This window comes from Plasmodium cynomolgi, chromosome 9 (assembly GCF_000321355.1).
Source record: "Plasmodium cynomolgi strain B DNA, chromosome 9, whole genome shotgun sequence".
Taxonomy (NCBI): domain Eukaryota; phylum Apicomplexa; class Aconoidasida; order Haemosporida; family Plasmodiidae; genus Plasmodium; species Plasmodium cynomolgi.
This window is the reverse complement of record NC_020402.1, coordinates 1,699,763-1,716,160: the sequence shown is the minus strand read 5'-3', so window position 1 is coordinate 1,716,160 and position 16,398 is coordinate 1,699,763. Positions and strand designations below refer to the sequence as shown.

Here is a 16,398-nt window from a genome sequence, read left to right as displayed (position 1 = left end):
GGTACGCTCCTACCCGCGTGGATGTAACTATTTAATTCCGTCTTGGATTTGCTTAGCCGTTTGCACTATCTTCCCTGTGTCATTTTCTCTTAATTAACTTTTTTTATACCTTTTGAAAGACGTACACGAGAGGATGTATTTTTTTTTTTTTTGCATCCCCAGTTGAACTAGCCATTTTTTATAATAACACACAAGATGGTAAAAAAAATCTTGCAGTACGTATATTTTGTTGAAGTTTCGTAAGAATCCGGAGAGGGGCCATATGCGACCCTGCGTACTTCGTGGCATGCCTGATTACCCTCCTACATCTATTTTCAGAGCGCGTCCTCCCCCTTTACCGACATGCTTATTGACAAAATTTAAAATTGCTTCTTCCCTTCTGCCAAATTGGGCACCCACCCCTTCCCCCTTCTTCACACGAAAAAAAATATTTCCAATATGAACCAAGTCGAGGGCATGAAATGTGTGCATCTCTGTTAAGATCAAATCGAGGAGGTCTTCTATCAGGAGGGTAACCCTGTTGGGAGAGCGAACTGGACATGGAGAAGCAGTGTCGCTATTCTTCTCACCCATAATAGGAAAAATTTTTAAGAGCATGTTCAAAATCTTCGGATAATCACGTGAGCACATTTTCTTTTTTCTCATAAAAAAAGTTGCGTAGTCAACCAAAAAGTTTAACAGGAAACTGGCTTGATTTATTTTTTCCGGCTCATTGCCATCCTTTCCTGGGCAAGTTACTACATTAAGGAGGAAGTTTAAAAATACGTCACTCGAAAAGCTGTTTATGCACATGTTCAGGAGGAGCGATTCTTTATATATGTCATTCTGTCCCATTTCGTCGCCCATATATTTAACATACAACACATACACACTTAGCATTTCTTCCCTCGGGTGTTTTAAAAGATATGACATGATAACTACCTTCTGAGAAGGCTCCGCAGAATGCACAATTTGGCGACTCTTATCGCAGAACTGCTCAAAAAAACGGCCTTCATAAAAATCGAACAGAGAAAATGCGTAAGACAAATTGCTTACATCTATGTTGTTAATCCTTTCTACATTTATATATTTCGAAATTAAGCCAAGGAGTTCATCATCCCGATGTTTGTTTTTCCCGAGGCAGTAGGTCAACAGACAAATGTGGGAATATTTCTTGCTTGGTCCTCTTTCGCTATCCTTTTGTGCAGTTTCTCCTCTACTTAACTGAGTGAGGGTGGCATTAAAATTTGACCCCTTATGTAGATTCTTCTTACTGTAAGTATTATCCGTTTGGAGGGATGATTCCCCTATGTTGTGGTGTCCCCAATTGGGGTCTGCTTCACCATCGTTTGTTTCCGTTTTATTCATTTCTTGCTGAATTGCTCTCATCTGGGAAATCCCCCCTCTTTGTGTATCCTCCAAGGGGTAAGAGGAATGTTCTTCCCTGGGAAGCCTTCCCCCTTTATCGCAGTTTCTATGCAGTTGGCCATCTCTTTCGTTATGAGCTATCCCTACAGTGCTATGTGAACCATCTGTGGTAACATCAACACAGTTGCCTACACTTTGTGTTAGCTCCTTCTTCAACCTCCGTTTTGTCTCATTACACAAATGAAGAAAAACCTCATAATCGTATATTTTCATTTTTGTGTACGAATAGGCTATTAAAGCTATCTCCTCCATATTTGCAAAGCATATTTTATATAACAATTCTCTGCTAATTAAATTTACAAATGAGTCATATTTTGTGTGAAGTCTTGAATAAGACAAGAGCAGTTGGGAGAGATCTTTTATGTTAAAATTTTTGATCCATCTTTCATCTACATTTTCTGCAACTAGCTTGAAAATGTTGTATTCCTCATAGTTCACTTTGGATAGATAATTCAAAGCCGTGGTTATACTATACGGCTGAAGGAACGGCAAATGGTACTTCAGTTCATCGCAAATGTCATCCCATAGGTGTTTATCAGGGTGATGTTCACTCAGGTTGCCCATTCTGCGCACATTTGTGCTACTTCGGGTTGAAGTGACTTCATTTTCGTTACTCCTAAGTTGAATGATTTCTTTTCCGTTCGGTTTATGTTGCTGTTCATTCTCAGTGTGCCATGGGCTAGGCCCATTTGAGCGGCACGTGCTGGTATAGCTCTTACCGTTATGACTAATTTGTGTATCACTTGATTCACCAGCAGGATTGTTTCCTACACGTACGAACACATCCGAATGAGCACTTTGCCCACAATCCCCAGCACGCTTGTTCGTGTAAAGGACACGATCTTCTGCTCCATCCCCACTGACACGCCTCAAATATAGCATTTTTGCTACTGTTCCCAATTTATTTCCAAACTTTTTTCGCGGCAATTCCTTTACGTGTATCTTTTTCATCCATATTTGCTGCTTCTTATTTCGATTTATTTCTTTATTTTTTAACACATGTTCGCTGGATGAGGGGCTGTGGAGATTTCTCAAAATGATGCCTACCCTTCTATCTACAAAAAAATCACCTTGTTTAACAATTCCGAGGTTTTTCAAACGACTCGAAATGCATTTTACTTCATTCATCTTATTTTCGAAAAACGTACATTTCTGACCATTTTAAAAGTGGGCTTTGTTTAAAAAATCACGTTGTTGTTCATCCTAAATGGTTACTTGTTCGGGACATTTATGCGATTCATTTCACTTACGTTGTTCCTACGCTGAGCATTTCTCAGTTCCCCTTTCCGTTTCCCCCATGGTGCCTTTTTATTCTTCAATTTTTGGTGAATTCTTTCGCGCTCGTTACATTTTTCACTCCCACAGTTTTCTCCCTTCCCTGCGCATACACGTATGCGTAACGCGTGCACAGCTAAAATGCTACGCATTATTACACCTCATTGGTTCTATGACCACGTGTTTCCCATGGGTCTACCTATCGCGTGACGCGAAGGCTACGAGTTGGATCTCTGTCGGTTGCATTTCCTACAGATCATTTTCACACAAAAAGGTTGCAAATGGTTTTGCGAAGCATGATACGCCCATTTGTTAGCATACATTTTTCTGCGTTACGGACGTTGCAAAAATGTGAAGGGGTCATACATTTTCGCCATTTTATTAATTAGGTAACTATTTTTTTTTTTTTTTTTTTTACTTGTTCATGTGAAAAAAAAAATAGCTAGCTGATTAGGTCACCATTTTGCTTTTTTTTTTTTTTTTTTTTCGCGTAGTTATGAATAATACGTTATAGTGCATATTTAAATGCACACACACGCACACAGATTGTTGCTCGTCAGCAACTTCTACTGGCATATATATTTTTGGTGTTTTTTTTTTTAAGTGTATAATGCTCTACATCTTCCGTATGCGCACATATTTCGCATTTGGGGCACTTTTTTCACCAAATGTGCTTTGAAAAGGTACAATATAACGACATGCTACAATGTTCACCTTTTTGTTTATGTTTTAAAAGTTGTTTTGGGTGAGACACTGGTCGAGGCTTACTGTACATGCGCGTGTTTGTAGTTAAATATTTTTTCTCCCACGCGTGTGTGTGGCCGTCTTCCCCATTTTTGTAGATTCGTAACGTTCGAAACGTTGCAAGTTCAATTCGCTTCGTTTTAAGCCCACGCTCCATTGTTAAACGAATTGTTTTTTGTGCGCTCATTTTGTCGCGGTTTCCCACCAGAACGCGGCTACCTGTTTGGGTACACATTCATACTTATATATATATATATATATATATATATTTACTTACACTTTGCGCGCTCGACCTGCGCACCCCCCTCACGCCGCCAACATGGACACGACGAAAAGCAAAAGCACCAGCGCCCTAAGCAGCGAAAGCGGCACGACGAATTTGTCAAAATACCGCGAAATGGAACATACTTCGGCGACAAAAAATGGCGCAGACGGAGAACTGTCCGCCCTCTCACTGAAGAGAAGTATTCCACCTTTCAGCAGAGATCGCATCTACGCGAATGGCCAGACAAAAGAAACAAAGCTGATAGATAGCGCAAACCCCGACTTCGTAGGAAAGGCAATAGATACCCAAACTTGTATCCCTCAAAACAAAAATAAAATGACAGAAATCCCCGAATTGAGGTTCATAGATAAAATTGAATATGACCCATTTGTCATCGAAAAGTTAAGGTATGTTCCAAAACAAGTTACTAAATATAATATTATCGAAAAGCCAGTAATAAAAAACATCGTGACAGAAAAAAAAGTGGATGTTCTATATGTTCAGGAGAAGATAAGTTTTAAAGACCAGGAAATTGTGGAGGAGGTTTATCACTACGTTGATAAGGATAACGAGAGGATCTTAACTGATCAGGGAAGACCATCCCCTAGTGGGGCCGTTTTACCCCTAAGGGGGATGACTCAGGGGGAGTGTGACTCATCGACGTTATGCCCCTACGTAAATAGCGACATCAGACGAAATAGTATTCATCATACCAACAACCATAATGATAACAGGAACAGTATGGGGGTTGCCTCAGATGGTGTGTTGCCCCCCCTACTGGAACCATTCGGACCGCAAGTAAACATAACAGAAAATAAGATATTCGAAAATGTGTTCGTACCAAAGGTGGAAAAAGTCGTTGAAGTGAAAAAGAAAATAGACATACCGATCAATTTACCAGTTCCTTACATAGTTCCTAAACCGAAAATCGTAGATGTAGACATTCCCGTTTTTAAGTTTAATGATAAATATGTCCCCGTGCCAGTTCGACAAAGGATCATACCAAAGGTTACATGGACAGATAGAGTTTACAAAGTCGACTGTGTGGTGGAGAAGCCATATCTGGTCTATCACGACATAGTAAAAATTGTGCCAACTGATACGAAAATTTCCGTTAGAGAGTACCCAAAGGGAATAACTAAAATAAATCCCGAAGAATTATACGAAGTAGATAATTTGGCATTGTGGATGAGGGTAAATGCTGACTTGAAAGAAGAAAAGGACGCTTTGAAAAGAACACAAGACAATTGCTCAGATCATACATGTGAATGTTCCAACTCGGATTCGTTTGAGGAATGCTCTTCCACTTCAGAGTTGAATTCTTCCCAAGACGGGGCAACTACCATCAAGTCGTCTAATGAAAATGTTCTGGACACGCTTCCCATCCACCCGGGACACCCCCTCGAGATTGTTCACTTGCAGAATAAGTGGATCAAGCAGGACACAACGAGAATGCAGGAATTGTACCAGGATGGCTTCTTCGACGCACACAGAAATGCAGTGTTTAACTTGGCCACTCGAATTCCGCGAGAGGCAGAGATAGAGGTTAGGCAAATTTCGCAACTGCAGCGCTGCATGGAGAAGCGGGAGTGCGGCAATTGATTAGCCACTGGCCTCCTGCGGGGGTGTAAATGTGCACACATGTGTAAGTAGAAGTCTCGACCATTTCTGCTCTTGCACGGGAATATTTTTCTCCCTTTTGCTAAATTTGTCGGGGAAGTTTCCCCTCCCCCCCCAACTACATGTTCTCGTGCACGTGCACTGAGTCTACGTTGGCCAAAATCCATTGAACGGCATGACTTTTTGTTTCCCCCTCAAATGGGCACTCGCGCGAATTGATTTTCTTTTCCGCCGAGTGAAAGAAATAACTCCGAACTTCTGCTCCCCTTTTTTTGAGCAGAAAAAAGAAAACTCACTTATTTTGTTATCCCTTTAGCCATTCATGCCTACATGTGTGCAAAAATAACCGTCTACTCAATCTGGAGCTACGAAAATATGGCCACGTTGAGCAGCACTTTGATAGAAAAACCTCCTCCGCGTTCGACCTATTCGCCAAGTTTGTTTATGTCACAGCGAGGAATAAAAAAGGGTGAACAAACAAAAAGGGTGAAGACGGTCCCGTTCTGCGTGGTCATTCGTATGAATAATGGAAAAGGGAGGACTATCGTTTTGATTTCCCCAATGGATACACAACTTCGCTAAAGAGTGCCACTCGTAGGGGCATAATCCTTTCGCGATATCTACGCCAATGTAGGTTTGCAGAGTGTGTACCTTTTTTCGTTATGCCCCCCTCTGCGTTAAAAACAAGGTGTGGGCTATTCGACGGTAGGCAAATAATACTGGACTGACTGGATCACTATGGACGATGAAAATGTGGTGGGCAGCGCAAACAAATCGATTTCGATCTGCTACATTTTGCTTCCTTCCTTTATGCGTTTCTGTCCCTCTGGGGGAACACCAAACTGTGAAATATTTTACGCGGCATGCAGAGTGCTGGTTGAAGACGTCGCGTGTATTTTCGTGTAACGCGGGACACTAAAAAAAAAATAAAAATAAAAGGAAAAATGAAAAAGGGAAAAGGAAAAAGGAAAAAATATATTATACGCACTTGCGCAACTGTATGTGTGCCTATGCATTTTCGTACACACCTTTATCTGTACACCCCCCCACATGTGCTCAAACTTTTAAAACGAGGAACACACAGCTGTCAACTGTGAGCGGTGTGTACGTTAACATTTTCTCCACAGTTATATACACTTGCATCTTTTTCGTTAGTTTCCACAAAAGGCAATAATGTCGAATGTGAAAATCTGTGAAAAAGTTTGCGGCTGTTTAACGTGTGGGGGAGGCGAACTACGGACTGTGCGCACAAGTTCATGCAACCGGTTGAATTTTTTTGTGGCTACAGTTTTTTTTTTTTTTTTTTTTTTTTATTATGTACTGTTCAGAATAAACAAAATTGCATTTTCATTTTACATTCCTTTTTTTTTAACGGCGACTTGGCACATTTTGTAAAAATTTCCCATTTTTGCATCCTTCCCACTCTGCCCCCTCTTTCCCATTCTGCCCACCTTTTCCAATTTTCTCCATTTTTTCCATTTGCAAAATTTTCCCAACTGCCTTTTTACATACTATGCGATTGTAACACCCCGCCTCGAAAATTAAAAAAAAAAAAAAAAAAAAAGCTGCACAACATTGCATACGATTTTGCTGCATACTGGTACTGCCCGGTGTTGTATGGGCAGAGTGCCCACGTGATGTGTAAAACTTATTTACATAAAAGTGAGCACAGGTATATGTGCATCCACCCTTGCGTGTCTGCACATTCGTATAGGGAGTGAAAGCACACGCGTGCGTATGGGTAAGTGGGCCGCACACATACGTGTAGGCAAAGGAGCGTGTATGTGCCGCTTCCCCCCGTAGCGCTAGCAAAATTGGACACGAACGAACCCCCCGCCCCTGACCTTGAAAAGCACAGTTCTAGTGCTTCGCCATGTGCATTGTTATGTATAAATAGTGAGCAATTTCGCACAGTGCAATTTTTATCTGTAAAGGATAAAATGCTCAAGCGAAAAAAAAAACATAACATAACATAACATAACATAACATAACATAACATAACATAACATAACATAACATAACATAACGTAACATAACCTCGCGATTGTTGCTAGCACGGTTTGTTAAAAAAGAAATGTACATACGGTCACGCGCTCGTGGAAGCTGCAAAAGTGCACATACATGCGCGTGAGCAATCGGATAAGTTAACAAATAAATAATTAAATACATACGTACATATATACATACGAGAATTACTCACTCACGTATACATACGCTTACGCACGGAGCTTCACGTGCATGCACGTACTCACGCATGTGCAGCCAACACGTACGCGCGCCGTAAATTAAATCTGTTACATAATGTTGTATAGCACAACACAAATACAAGCAAAGGCAAAGAAACAGTCCTCAAGTGAAAATGAAAAAGCTCAAAGAGTATTTTCATTCAAGTACCAAAGTAAAAATTAAAATATTCGAGCGTCAACATTTCTCAGATTAAGAAAGAGTAGCCAAAAAAAAAAAAGAAAAAAAATACATCTTGCGCTTGAGGAGAGCAAAAAAATAAATTTTGGTAAGACAAAAAAAAAAAAACTGCAACTTTTTTTTTTTTTCTTTCTTCCCTTGATTGGTTAATTTGAAAATACATATGTCAGAAAAGAGGAGAACGCAATGTGAAATTTGCGCATTGCGAAATGTACAGAGTGTGAAAAATATACAGTGCGAGATGAACATACACATGAAATTGTACACTTATAAATTCATACACGTATGCACGTGCCCATGTATACTTTTATTCCATCCCGTTCGAACAGCACAATTGCAACCAGTGATCATTTTTCTCGTGCGAGAAAACCGGGGGACACATAAAAAAGGCGCATTAGTAACCTCCCCCACTCCCACCCAAGTTGTCATACGGTCCAATGCAACCAGTTCCTCCCCCCCGCGCAACTTTTAACAGAATAGTTGTAAGTTCGTTTCTTCTCCCATTCGAAACCATGCATGGGAATTTAATTTTCTCCTGTTGTGCCATTTTTCGATTTTACCGCTTCTCTGTGACCAATTTGCCTTAACCCAATGGAGCATTCTCCTCGAGGGGACTTCGCTCCACTGCAAGCTTCCCACTGCAAGCTTCCCACTGCAAACTGCCCACTGCCCACTACCCACTCACAGAGTTCTTTCCCCCTCCCATTGTTTACGTTCAGAAAAAGATGGAAAAGGGGTCTGTGATTGTGCACAACAAAATAAAAAGAAGAGAAATAGACAAATCCAAAAACAAGGACATGAATTTAATAGATAATTACGGAATGAGTAATCATAAAAATGGCACATGTAACGACAGAAAAGTAAATAGTAAAAATGCAAGGTCCTCCAAAAACAACTCAGAATATAAGAACATTAATGAAAATCACGAGAATGATCCTTTTTGCTATGAGTGCTACCATGGGGGGAACTTAATTTGCTGTGACAACTGTATTAGGTCCTACCATATATATGTAAGTACCGTTCGGGGGTGGTCACTCCATGGGGGATCACTCCAGGGGATACCACTCCATGGGGGAACACTCCAACGACCCTGTCTCCCTTTTAACACCCCCATGCCGTTAGCACACGTGTGCTGTATAACCCCCATTTGTTGCCTTCCCCCGTCTACGTGCATTTCCGTTTCTACTTCCACGTCAACTTCCACCCCTTTTTCCCCTTCCCTTCGCAGTGCATAGGCGAATCCGAAAAGCCACTGCCAAACTACAACTACTGGTACTGCCCCCTCTGTAAAAGAAACGGTAAAGCACACGTGTCGATCGATTTTACCACGACTTCGAGAGGGTAAAATACACTCGAAGTGGCACATCTGATGTTACTCTTTTTTTTTTTTTTTAATTTCCCCTTTCACAGGAGTATCTTTTGATATTACTTTGAAGAGGAGAAAAAAGTTAAAAACGATAAGGTTAGCATGCAAGTCGAATTAGCGACACAACGGACTTACACACTCGTGGTGGAACCGAGATGCCCCCACCTTTTTTACACTTTTTTTTCTCCCAGTGTGCAACTTTTCACATTCTCCCCCCCACTACCACACATTAACAGCACATTCGAGAAAAAAAAAGAAAAGGTGAAGCAGAAAAGCGAAGGAAGCAAATACACCGGTCAGATCAACGTGGGCGAGAATTACCAAGTGTCGAATGTCTCCACCTTTTTTTTAAATAGTCATTCAGAGAAATACGATGGTATGTCGATTTGCACATCCATGTGCTGCGCACTTCTATATGCTCATGTTTGATATAGGGACGTTCCCACTAATATAATCACCCCTCGTCGAAATTACGCCCCTGTAACCCCTTCGCAGAGGCCAACAAATCGGAGCTCGTTTACTCGCCCTACCTGTTGGAACGGATGAAAGAGAGTTACCTCAGCGAGGGACAGTACGAACTGGTCATTAAAAACGATTACGAACTAGCCATTTTTATAAAAGAATTAGCGAAAAATTGGAAGTGTCAACTCGGATGGCACCCATTTACACCAGAATACGCCTTCAAGATTTTACACCGCGTGGATTACAACCCTAAGAAGGCCATAGAATTGCTAAAAAGCGCTGACTTTAATTTTTTAGGTAAGCCACAAATAAAGTGGCAACTTGGCGTTACCCATTCTGCATGCATGCGCAACTGCATTTATTTATGCCCCCATTTTGCATGCGCCACGCGATAACTCCGTTTTTTTCATCTCGACACATACTGTCCTGATGCCCCCTTCCCATGCAAAGAAATATGCGACCCCCCCATTCGCAAATACGAAAACAAGTGGAGGCCACGAGATAAGCGCGGCCAAATATCAGGTACGTCTCGGCAGGGACGAAAATAAAGATGTCTATGCAAATTGGTACAATGCCGCGTCATAGGCACAAGAGTGTAGAAGCCAGTTTGTGTCGTCGATTAACTGACGCTGCACATGTATGCAATGCTTTTCCATGCTGATCACTTCGTCCCCCTCTCCCCCGAACAGATTCGCCGTACCCCTCCTCGGAACTACTCCAAAGTTACATCAAGCGATCCGTCGAAATTTCCCTCGATGAGAAAAAGTATAACTACCACATGAATGAGAAAAATAGGTACTACTGTGAAATAAATAAAAACAACATAATAGAATCTAGCTACCCACACGAACGGACAAGGAACGCATTAAAGAAGGAAATGGAGGAGGAAGAAGAAGACGATGACGATGATGACGAGGATGATGATGAAGATGATGAAGAAGAAGAATTAGACGAAGGAGAGGAGGAAGAGGGACATGCGGAAGAAGAAGAGGAGGAAGAAGAAGAGGAAGAGGACGAAGATTATGAAGAAGACGACAAAGATGATGAAGAATACTATGGGGAGGATTATAAATAATTTGATTCAGTTGAGATAATTTCTTTACTCCTTCGTTTGCTTTAAAATTCGTATCCCTCCGTGTGTGATATGAATGTCTGTATGTCTGCCAAGGGTGTAAAAAATGGTTCTAATGCGTCCCCGTGCCGTCGTAGCGTTTTGCGGCTTGGGGTTGCGTCCTGGGTTTGCTTCCTGGATTTGCGGTGCAGTTTTGCGTCCCTTTTTTTGCGTCCCTTTTTTTTGCGTCCCTTTTTTTTGCGCCCCCTTTTTTTGCGCCCCTTTTTTTGCGTCCCCTTTTTTGCGCCCCTTTTTTTGCGTCCCCTTTTTTGCGCTCTCCAGTTTCTTCCCCTCCCCCAGGCACCTACCACCGGGCTGCCTCCACACCCATTTGTAACAACATTTGTGTATATTATGTAAAAAGAGCACACCTTTCCAATGGACCTTTTTTTTTTTTTTTTTCCAATTTGCCAATCTCGTACATGTGTATGCATTATGTACATATATATATATATGTACCCATATGTGCACGTAATTTTTTTAAAAAAAAATGAATACATTATTAAAGTTTTCTTTTTTTTTTTTTTTTTTGTTGTTGAAATAATTGCCATATGATATTTCCCCTGTACATTTGTCAAAACGTTTTAATTAAAAAACAACTGTTTTATTTTGGGGTATTTTTTCCCCCCTTTACTTATCTGTGCCCGTCTATCGTGTCTGCACGTAGCTGTATTGTTGCCACATTGTTGCTATATTGTTGCCATACTGTTGCTATATTGTTGCCACATTGTTGCTATACTGTTGCCATATTGTTGCTGTACTGTAGCTGTTTTTTTTTTTTTTTTTTCCTCCTTTTTTCTGTTCTTTGAAAAAAAAATTGTACGAAACGATTCAAATGAGGATTATCATCATGGTGAGCGGTGGGTGGGGTGTACTGGTCACACTTCTCTCCGCAACTAGCGCAGGTGCGGACCTACCTGGCAAAGTCGTCACTTCGTGTGGTTTGTACGTCACACGCTCACATGTCAACGACGGAATTGTAGTGCTTCCCTACGGGAGAAAAAAGGCGCAGACATGGGAAGTAGGGATGTGAAATGCTACGAATGTGGGATTAATGCAAATTGGAAGGGACCCTTCTTCCCCCTTTGCGCTTAAAAAGGGCATATTTTCCCCACCTCGCGCCTCTCAACGGGGGGCATCTCCCTTTTTCCCGCACTTACCTAATGCGTACAGCTTATGGTGGAAGCATATGAACAGCTCAGTTTCATGCTCCTCTCCCTGGAAAACAAAAAGGGGATACCGTCATGGGGCATCCAGAAAAACGGTGCACATATATATACACGCATATATATACACACGTGTGTGTCTTGTTTTATTTTATTTTTTGCGAGTCATTTTCGCCCGCGTGTACTTACATACGAAATTTTCATATTTACGTCATAGACCGTAATTTTCTTCTTCAAGATTTTCGAGAGGGCATTGATTTCGATTTCGCTCCTGAGAAGAGGGGAGTGGAAATGAAACGCGCGATGGGGAAGCAAAAGGAAGCAGCCATCTGTGCTAGGTGGCAACTAAATGGATTTTTTTTCTTTCGTCGAGTTTATCAAATAGGGGCTCCACATAATTTGGGAGTGGAAACCACAGTACACGGGAGTGCACATCCAATGGCTTCATCACAGCAAAAGGGGAGCAGCGCGACGATGGAAAAGCTTCTCTATATGAATGCCCCGCTCCGTGAATTTCCTCATAGATAAATGGGTACTTCGTAGACACCCCTCCTTCACTTCCACAGGAGCGTGTGCATATGGTTGGGGTCTACGCACTGCTCTCATTCCCTTCTTTCGTTCCCTTCTCTCACCCGTAAACCCCCTTGATAATAGCCTCACAATAACAGAAGTAGGTGTCTGCGGAAGTGGGGAGAAGTGTACGCGGTGGGAGGGTAACACGAGAGAGGTGCAGTGGAGGCGCGTTTTCTTCAACTTGGGCGGTCATTTGGGGATGGCCCCTTGGTACGGCACGCTTGAAGTGGCACTCGAAGACGCGCTTGGGGTCACACTGAATAGCTACACCCCTTTGAACTCACCCGCAGCCGGCTCGTCCCCCTCAGTCGCATACACAAAGTGAACAAACTGCTCCTCGTTCTGCAAAATATACACCGCAGCGAGAAAGCGCAGGATGTCACTGCTCAAGCCCTGTGGGTCAAAATCGGAGAAAATGCGAAAGTCAAAGAGACCCCCGTTTTGGTAGTCCCTCAAATTTACACTATCCAGAGAAAATCTGTCCTCATGTAGGAGATTCAAAAAGTCTTCTTCGTGATATTTACATCCGCTTACTCTCTGTCTCAGTTGGTGTAAAATCGATTCGTATAGACAATTCCCATCAGGAGCAATGGGGTGGATCGTTTTATTTACTTTTTTCAAACATTCAGCCAATTCATCATATTCAAGTTCTCCTATTTTGCTTCTCGACTGCTCAATCTTTTCAATCTCCATCTCTTTTCTTTGTGTCCTTTTTATATTTCTTAATGCCTTTTTCGACACTGCATTGTATGAGTATAGCTCCGTGGTAGTTACACCATCCTTCATGTCTTCATGTATGTTTGCCTCACTATCGTGATCTTTCTGCTTTTCCGAGTTATTCATTTCGCCTCCATCCTCCGCATTGCCCAGATTGTACATGGCGTTCAGCTTGCTCAGTTCTTCTTCCAATTTGGTCAAATTATCGCTATTTTTATTTTTGTTAATCGTTTTTTTCTTTTCCTTTTTTATTTCCTCCGTGAGTTTCTTCAGCCTCCTTTTGTACTCATGGTAGCTGATGCGCGCTTCGTTTTCTCCCCCATCCATGTTGGCACGAAAGGTGGACACTGGCTCCCCTCAGCGTGGGTAATCTGCAACCGGGTGAGAACCTACAATCTGCTTATGTAATCTGCAACCGGGTGAGAACCTACAATCCGCGTAGGTAATCTGCAACCGGGTGAGAACCTACAATCCGCGTAGGTAATCTCCAACCTGGTGCGATCCTCCAATTGCTTTCTTCCCTCGGGGAAATGTCTCCACTGAGGAACTTCACCTCCCTCTTTACAACCGTTGAAGCGTCCACCGATCCACAAAAGGGAAAAAAAAAAAAAAACAGTCAAGAGATTACTCTACACATGGGATGAACAAATTGGTTCTCTTCTTCTGGGGGGTATTGGCATGAGCCTTGGGCGAGTTGTGTCCCTCTCATGCTTTTTCAAATGTTAACAAAGGGGGCGTAGCAAAACGGAATGAGCAGTTTGGGAATAATCAAATCGAATGAGCAGCTTGGGAGTAATCAAGCCGAATGAGCACCTTGGGGGTAATCAAACCGAATAAGCACCTTGGGAGGGGCCCAATTAAACGAAACTAAACAGACGAAGGATCGAAGCCAAACGTTACAGAGCACTCCGGCGAAGCGTGCAGTGGGGGCCAGGTGCACAGCAGCGTAACGCGGCAAAATGGGATGCGCGAAAAAATTTGCTGCAAGGTGAACAAAGCTGCAAGGTGAACAGAGCTGCAAGGTGAACAGAGCTGCAAGGTGAACAGAGCTGCACAAGTGCGGCAGGCAGAATCGTTTACCAAATGTGCTGTTGCGGGAAAAAAAACATTTGCCATTTTTGCCGCTCGATTATGCCTTAATGAATTTCCCCATTTCCTCGGAAGCACGGGAAAAAGCAGCTCCAGTAGAAAGGGGGTAGGGGGCAATGAAAATACACACAGTGTGAATTTTTTCCCCCATGATTAAAAGGGCAAAAGGTATGTCACTCCGTTTGGGATTGCCATCTCTGCTTTGTGAAGAACAAAAGGTTAGGGGCCCATCGCGCGAGTACTGAAGAATCTCTCCACGTTCTGTGCAGCGTGCCTCTCAAGAGACCCTACGCTAGAGGATGCTCAACCAACCGGGCAACCACGCGTGTGGAAAATAAGTACACCTACTCGCTCCACCTTACAAGGGTAAAACCGTCCCATTGTCATCATCCACCCCAAGGAGAACATGATGAAATACACATGGCTCCTCATGCTGCCCCTTCTGTGCATCCTCATAAGCATGACGTTCGCACAGAAATACTCCATTATCCTGCCAACCTACAATGAGAAAGACAATTTGCCATACGTAATATATATGATTATAAAGGAACTGAAAAAAAAAAACATCGATTTTGAAATAATCGTAGTGGATGATAACAGTGAAGATAAGACAGGTGACGTGTGCAAAAAATTGCAATCCATATTTGAAGAAGAAAAAATAGTACTCCTAGAAAGGAAGAAAAAACTGGGGTTAGGTTCTGCTTACATGGATGCTCTAAAAATCGTGTCAGGTAATTTTGTTATCATTATGGATGCTGATCTATCACACCATCCTAAGTACATATACGACTTCATAACGAAACAGAAAGAGACCAATTGTGATATCGTCACAGGGACTAGGTATAATAAACAAGGGGGAATATCAGGGTGGAGTTTCAAAAGAGTTATAATTAGTCGAGTGGCTAATTTCCTATCCCAATTTCTTTTATTTACTAACTTAACCGATTTGACTGGTTCGTTTAGGCTGTATAGAACAGACGTGCTTAGGGAAGTAATCCAGTTGGTGCAGGGACGTGGCTATGTATTCCAAATGGAAGTTATCGTACGGGCCAAGAAGTTGGGCAAGAAAATTGAGGAAGTTGGATACGTCTTTGTCGACCGGATGTTCGGTCAGTCCAAGTTATCGTCGAACGAGATTTTTCAATACCTCTTTGGCCTTTTGAGGCTCTTCTGGACTGTCTAGCGATGGGCCAAAACGGTGGAGCGACGAAACGATGGAATGGTCGCGGCGCATCCTACCTCCACAAAGTGACATTTAAAAAAAATCACAAATGTGAAAATATATCTGTGTGTACACTATGCGTACTGTTAATCTCCACCAGTGATTAAATTCAGATGGTCTTTTTTTTTTTTTTTTCCCCATCTGTGCCACATTTAAGTTAGCCATAGACGCATCCACCACGCCGCTTCACCAAGCTGCACTTTTCTGCCAAATGGGCGATCACCCTTGCGGCAAAAAAAAAGGCAGCTCAATTTGTTCTCCTTTTTTTTGTGTTAACTTCGCTCTGCATTTCTTAAATGGATGGAATCCACGTCGTCTTCTCGTTTGGCCAGGTGCTCATTTGGAAGTCACTCCGAAGTTTTTATCTTGATATATATGTACATGTATTTATGCATTTATGTATATAAATTTTTTTTTTCCCATCTTATAGCCTTTTTTGAAATCCTTTGTACCTCAAAACAATTCGCGGGCGTTCCTTCGGTGAAGCAACGGGGGGGGGAAGAGGTCATGTCAGGTGGGAAGCCAACTGGGCAGTTCAGATAAATCCACAGCCGTGTGTGAAGCCAACTGGGTAATAGAGCTAAATTCACAGCCGCGTGTGAGGCCAACTGGGCATTTCAGTTAAATGCACGGCCTCAGGTGGATGCCCTTCTCTCACTCGGGTGCAATTACGTTCAGATAATTTTCTACGAAGTGGCTATTTCTGGTGTGGTTAATATATCTCAGTCTGTTTTTCATCAAGAACACTTTCTCGAGGGGGGGGAAACGACAATCCAGTGTGTGTGCGTGTGCAGGCATAATGTGCACATTTGCGTACATTCGTGTACATATATAACATTCATATGCACTGCTCTTCGCTTTGATGCTTCCTCCGTGCGAACCCGCCTGTTCCCTGAACGGAGTAAAAAAAAGAACACAGTGTTGTAGAGTTCATCACGCCAACGTCGGCATGGGCAC

At 42.3% G+C, this 16,398-nt stretch overlaps 6 protein-coding genes across 6 annotated transcripts in view; 3 read left to right on the top strand and 3 right to left on the bottom strand.

The window, feature by feature from the left end:
* Window positions 1-503: 503 nt before the first annotated feature.
* On the bottom strand, window positions 504-2,535 carry PCYB_094750 (hypothetical protein; the record flags this gene model as incomplete). Its single annotated transcript, XM_004222590.1, has 2 exons — window positions 504-517; window positions 570-2,535. The coding sequence occupies 2 exons, from the start codon at window positions 2,533-2,535 to the stop codon at window positions 504-506; spliced, it is 1,980 nt and encodes a 659-aa protein (XP_004222638.1).
* Window positions 2,536-3,745: 1,210 nt separating this feature from the next.
* PCYB_094740 (membrane skeletal protein) lies at window positions 3,746-5,236 on the top strand (the record flags this gene model as incomplete). The annotated part of the gene is made up of 1 exon (XM_004222589.1): window positions 3,746-5,236. A coding segment is annotated over one exon (1,491 nt), but the record flags the coding sequence as incomplete, so codon positions are not given.
* Window positions 5,237-8,460: 3,224 nt separating this feature from the next.
* Window positions 8,461-10,638, top strand: PCYB_094730 (hypothetical protein; the record flags this gene model as incomplete). The annotated part of the gene is made up of 7 exons (XM_004222588.1): window positions 8,461-8,745; window positions 8,964-9,033; window positions 9,146-9,197; window positions 9,293-9,477; window positions 9,597-9,860; window positions 10,014-10,085; window positions 10,253-10,638. The coding sequence occupies 7 exons, from the start codon at window positions 8,461-8,463 to the stop codon at window positions 10,636-10,638; spliced, it is 1,314 nt and encodes a 437-aa protein (XP_004222636.1).
* A 994-nt stretch (window positions 10,639-11,632) lies between these two features.
* Window positions 11,633-13,457, bottom strand: PCYB_094720 (hypothetical protein; the record flags this gene model as incomplete). The annotated part of the gene is made up of 5 exons (XM_004222587.1): window positions 11,633-11,664; window positions 11,835-11,892; window positions 12,030-12,111; window positions 12,473-12,518; window positions 12,698-13,457. 5 exons carry the CDS (start codon window positions 13,455-13,457, stop codon window positions 11,633-11,635), a joined length of 978 nt encoding a protein of 325 aa, XP_004222635.1.
* A 1,162-nt stretch (window positions 13,458-14,619) lies between these two features.
* On the top strand, window positions 14,620-15,402 carry PCYB_094710 (dolichyl-phosphate b-D-mannosyltransferase; the record flags this gene model as incomplete). Its single annotated transcript, XM_004222586.1, has 1 exon — window positions 14,620-15,402. Exon 1 carries the CDS (start codon window positions 14,626-14,628, stop codon window positions 15,400-15,402), a length of 777 nt encoding a protein of 258 aa, XP_004222634.1. The 5' UTR covers window positions 14,620-14,625.
* A 463-nt stretch (window positions 15,403-15,865) lies between these two features.
* Window positions 15,866-16,398, bottom strand: part of PCYB_094700 (hypothetical protein) — a 2,844-nt gene continuing 2,311 nt past the window's right edge. Inside the window, exons 9-10 of the mRNA XM_004222585.1 lie at window positions 16,114-16,187; window positions 15,866-15,916 (exon numbers count right to left, since the gene is read on the bottom strand). The gene's annotated coding sequence lies outside the window, so the exon portion shown is untranslated. The remainder of the gene's footprint in view (window positions 15,917-16,113; window positions 16,188-16,398) is intronic.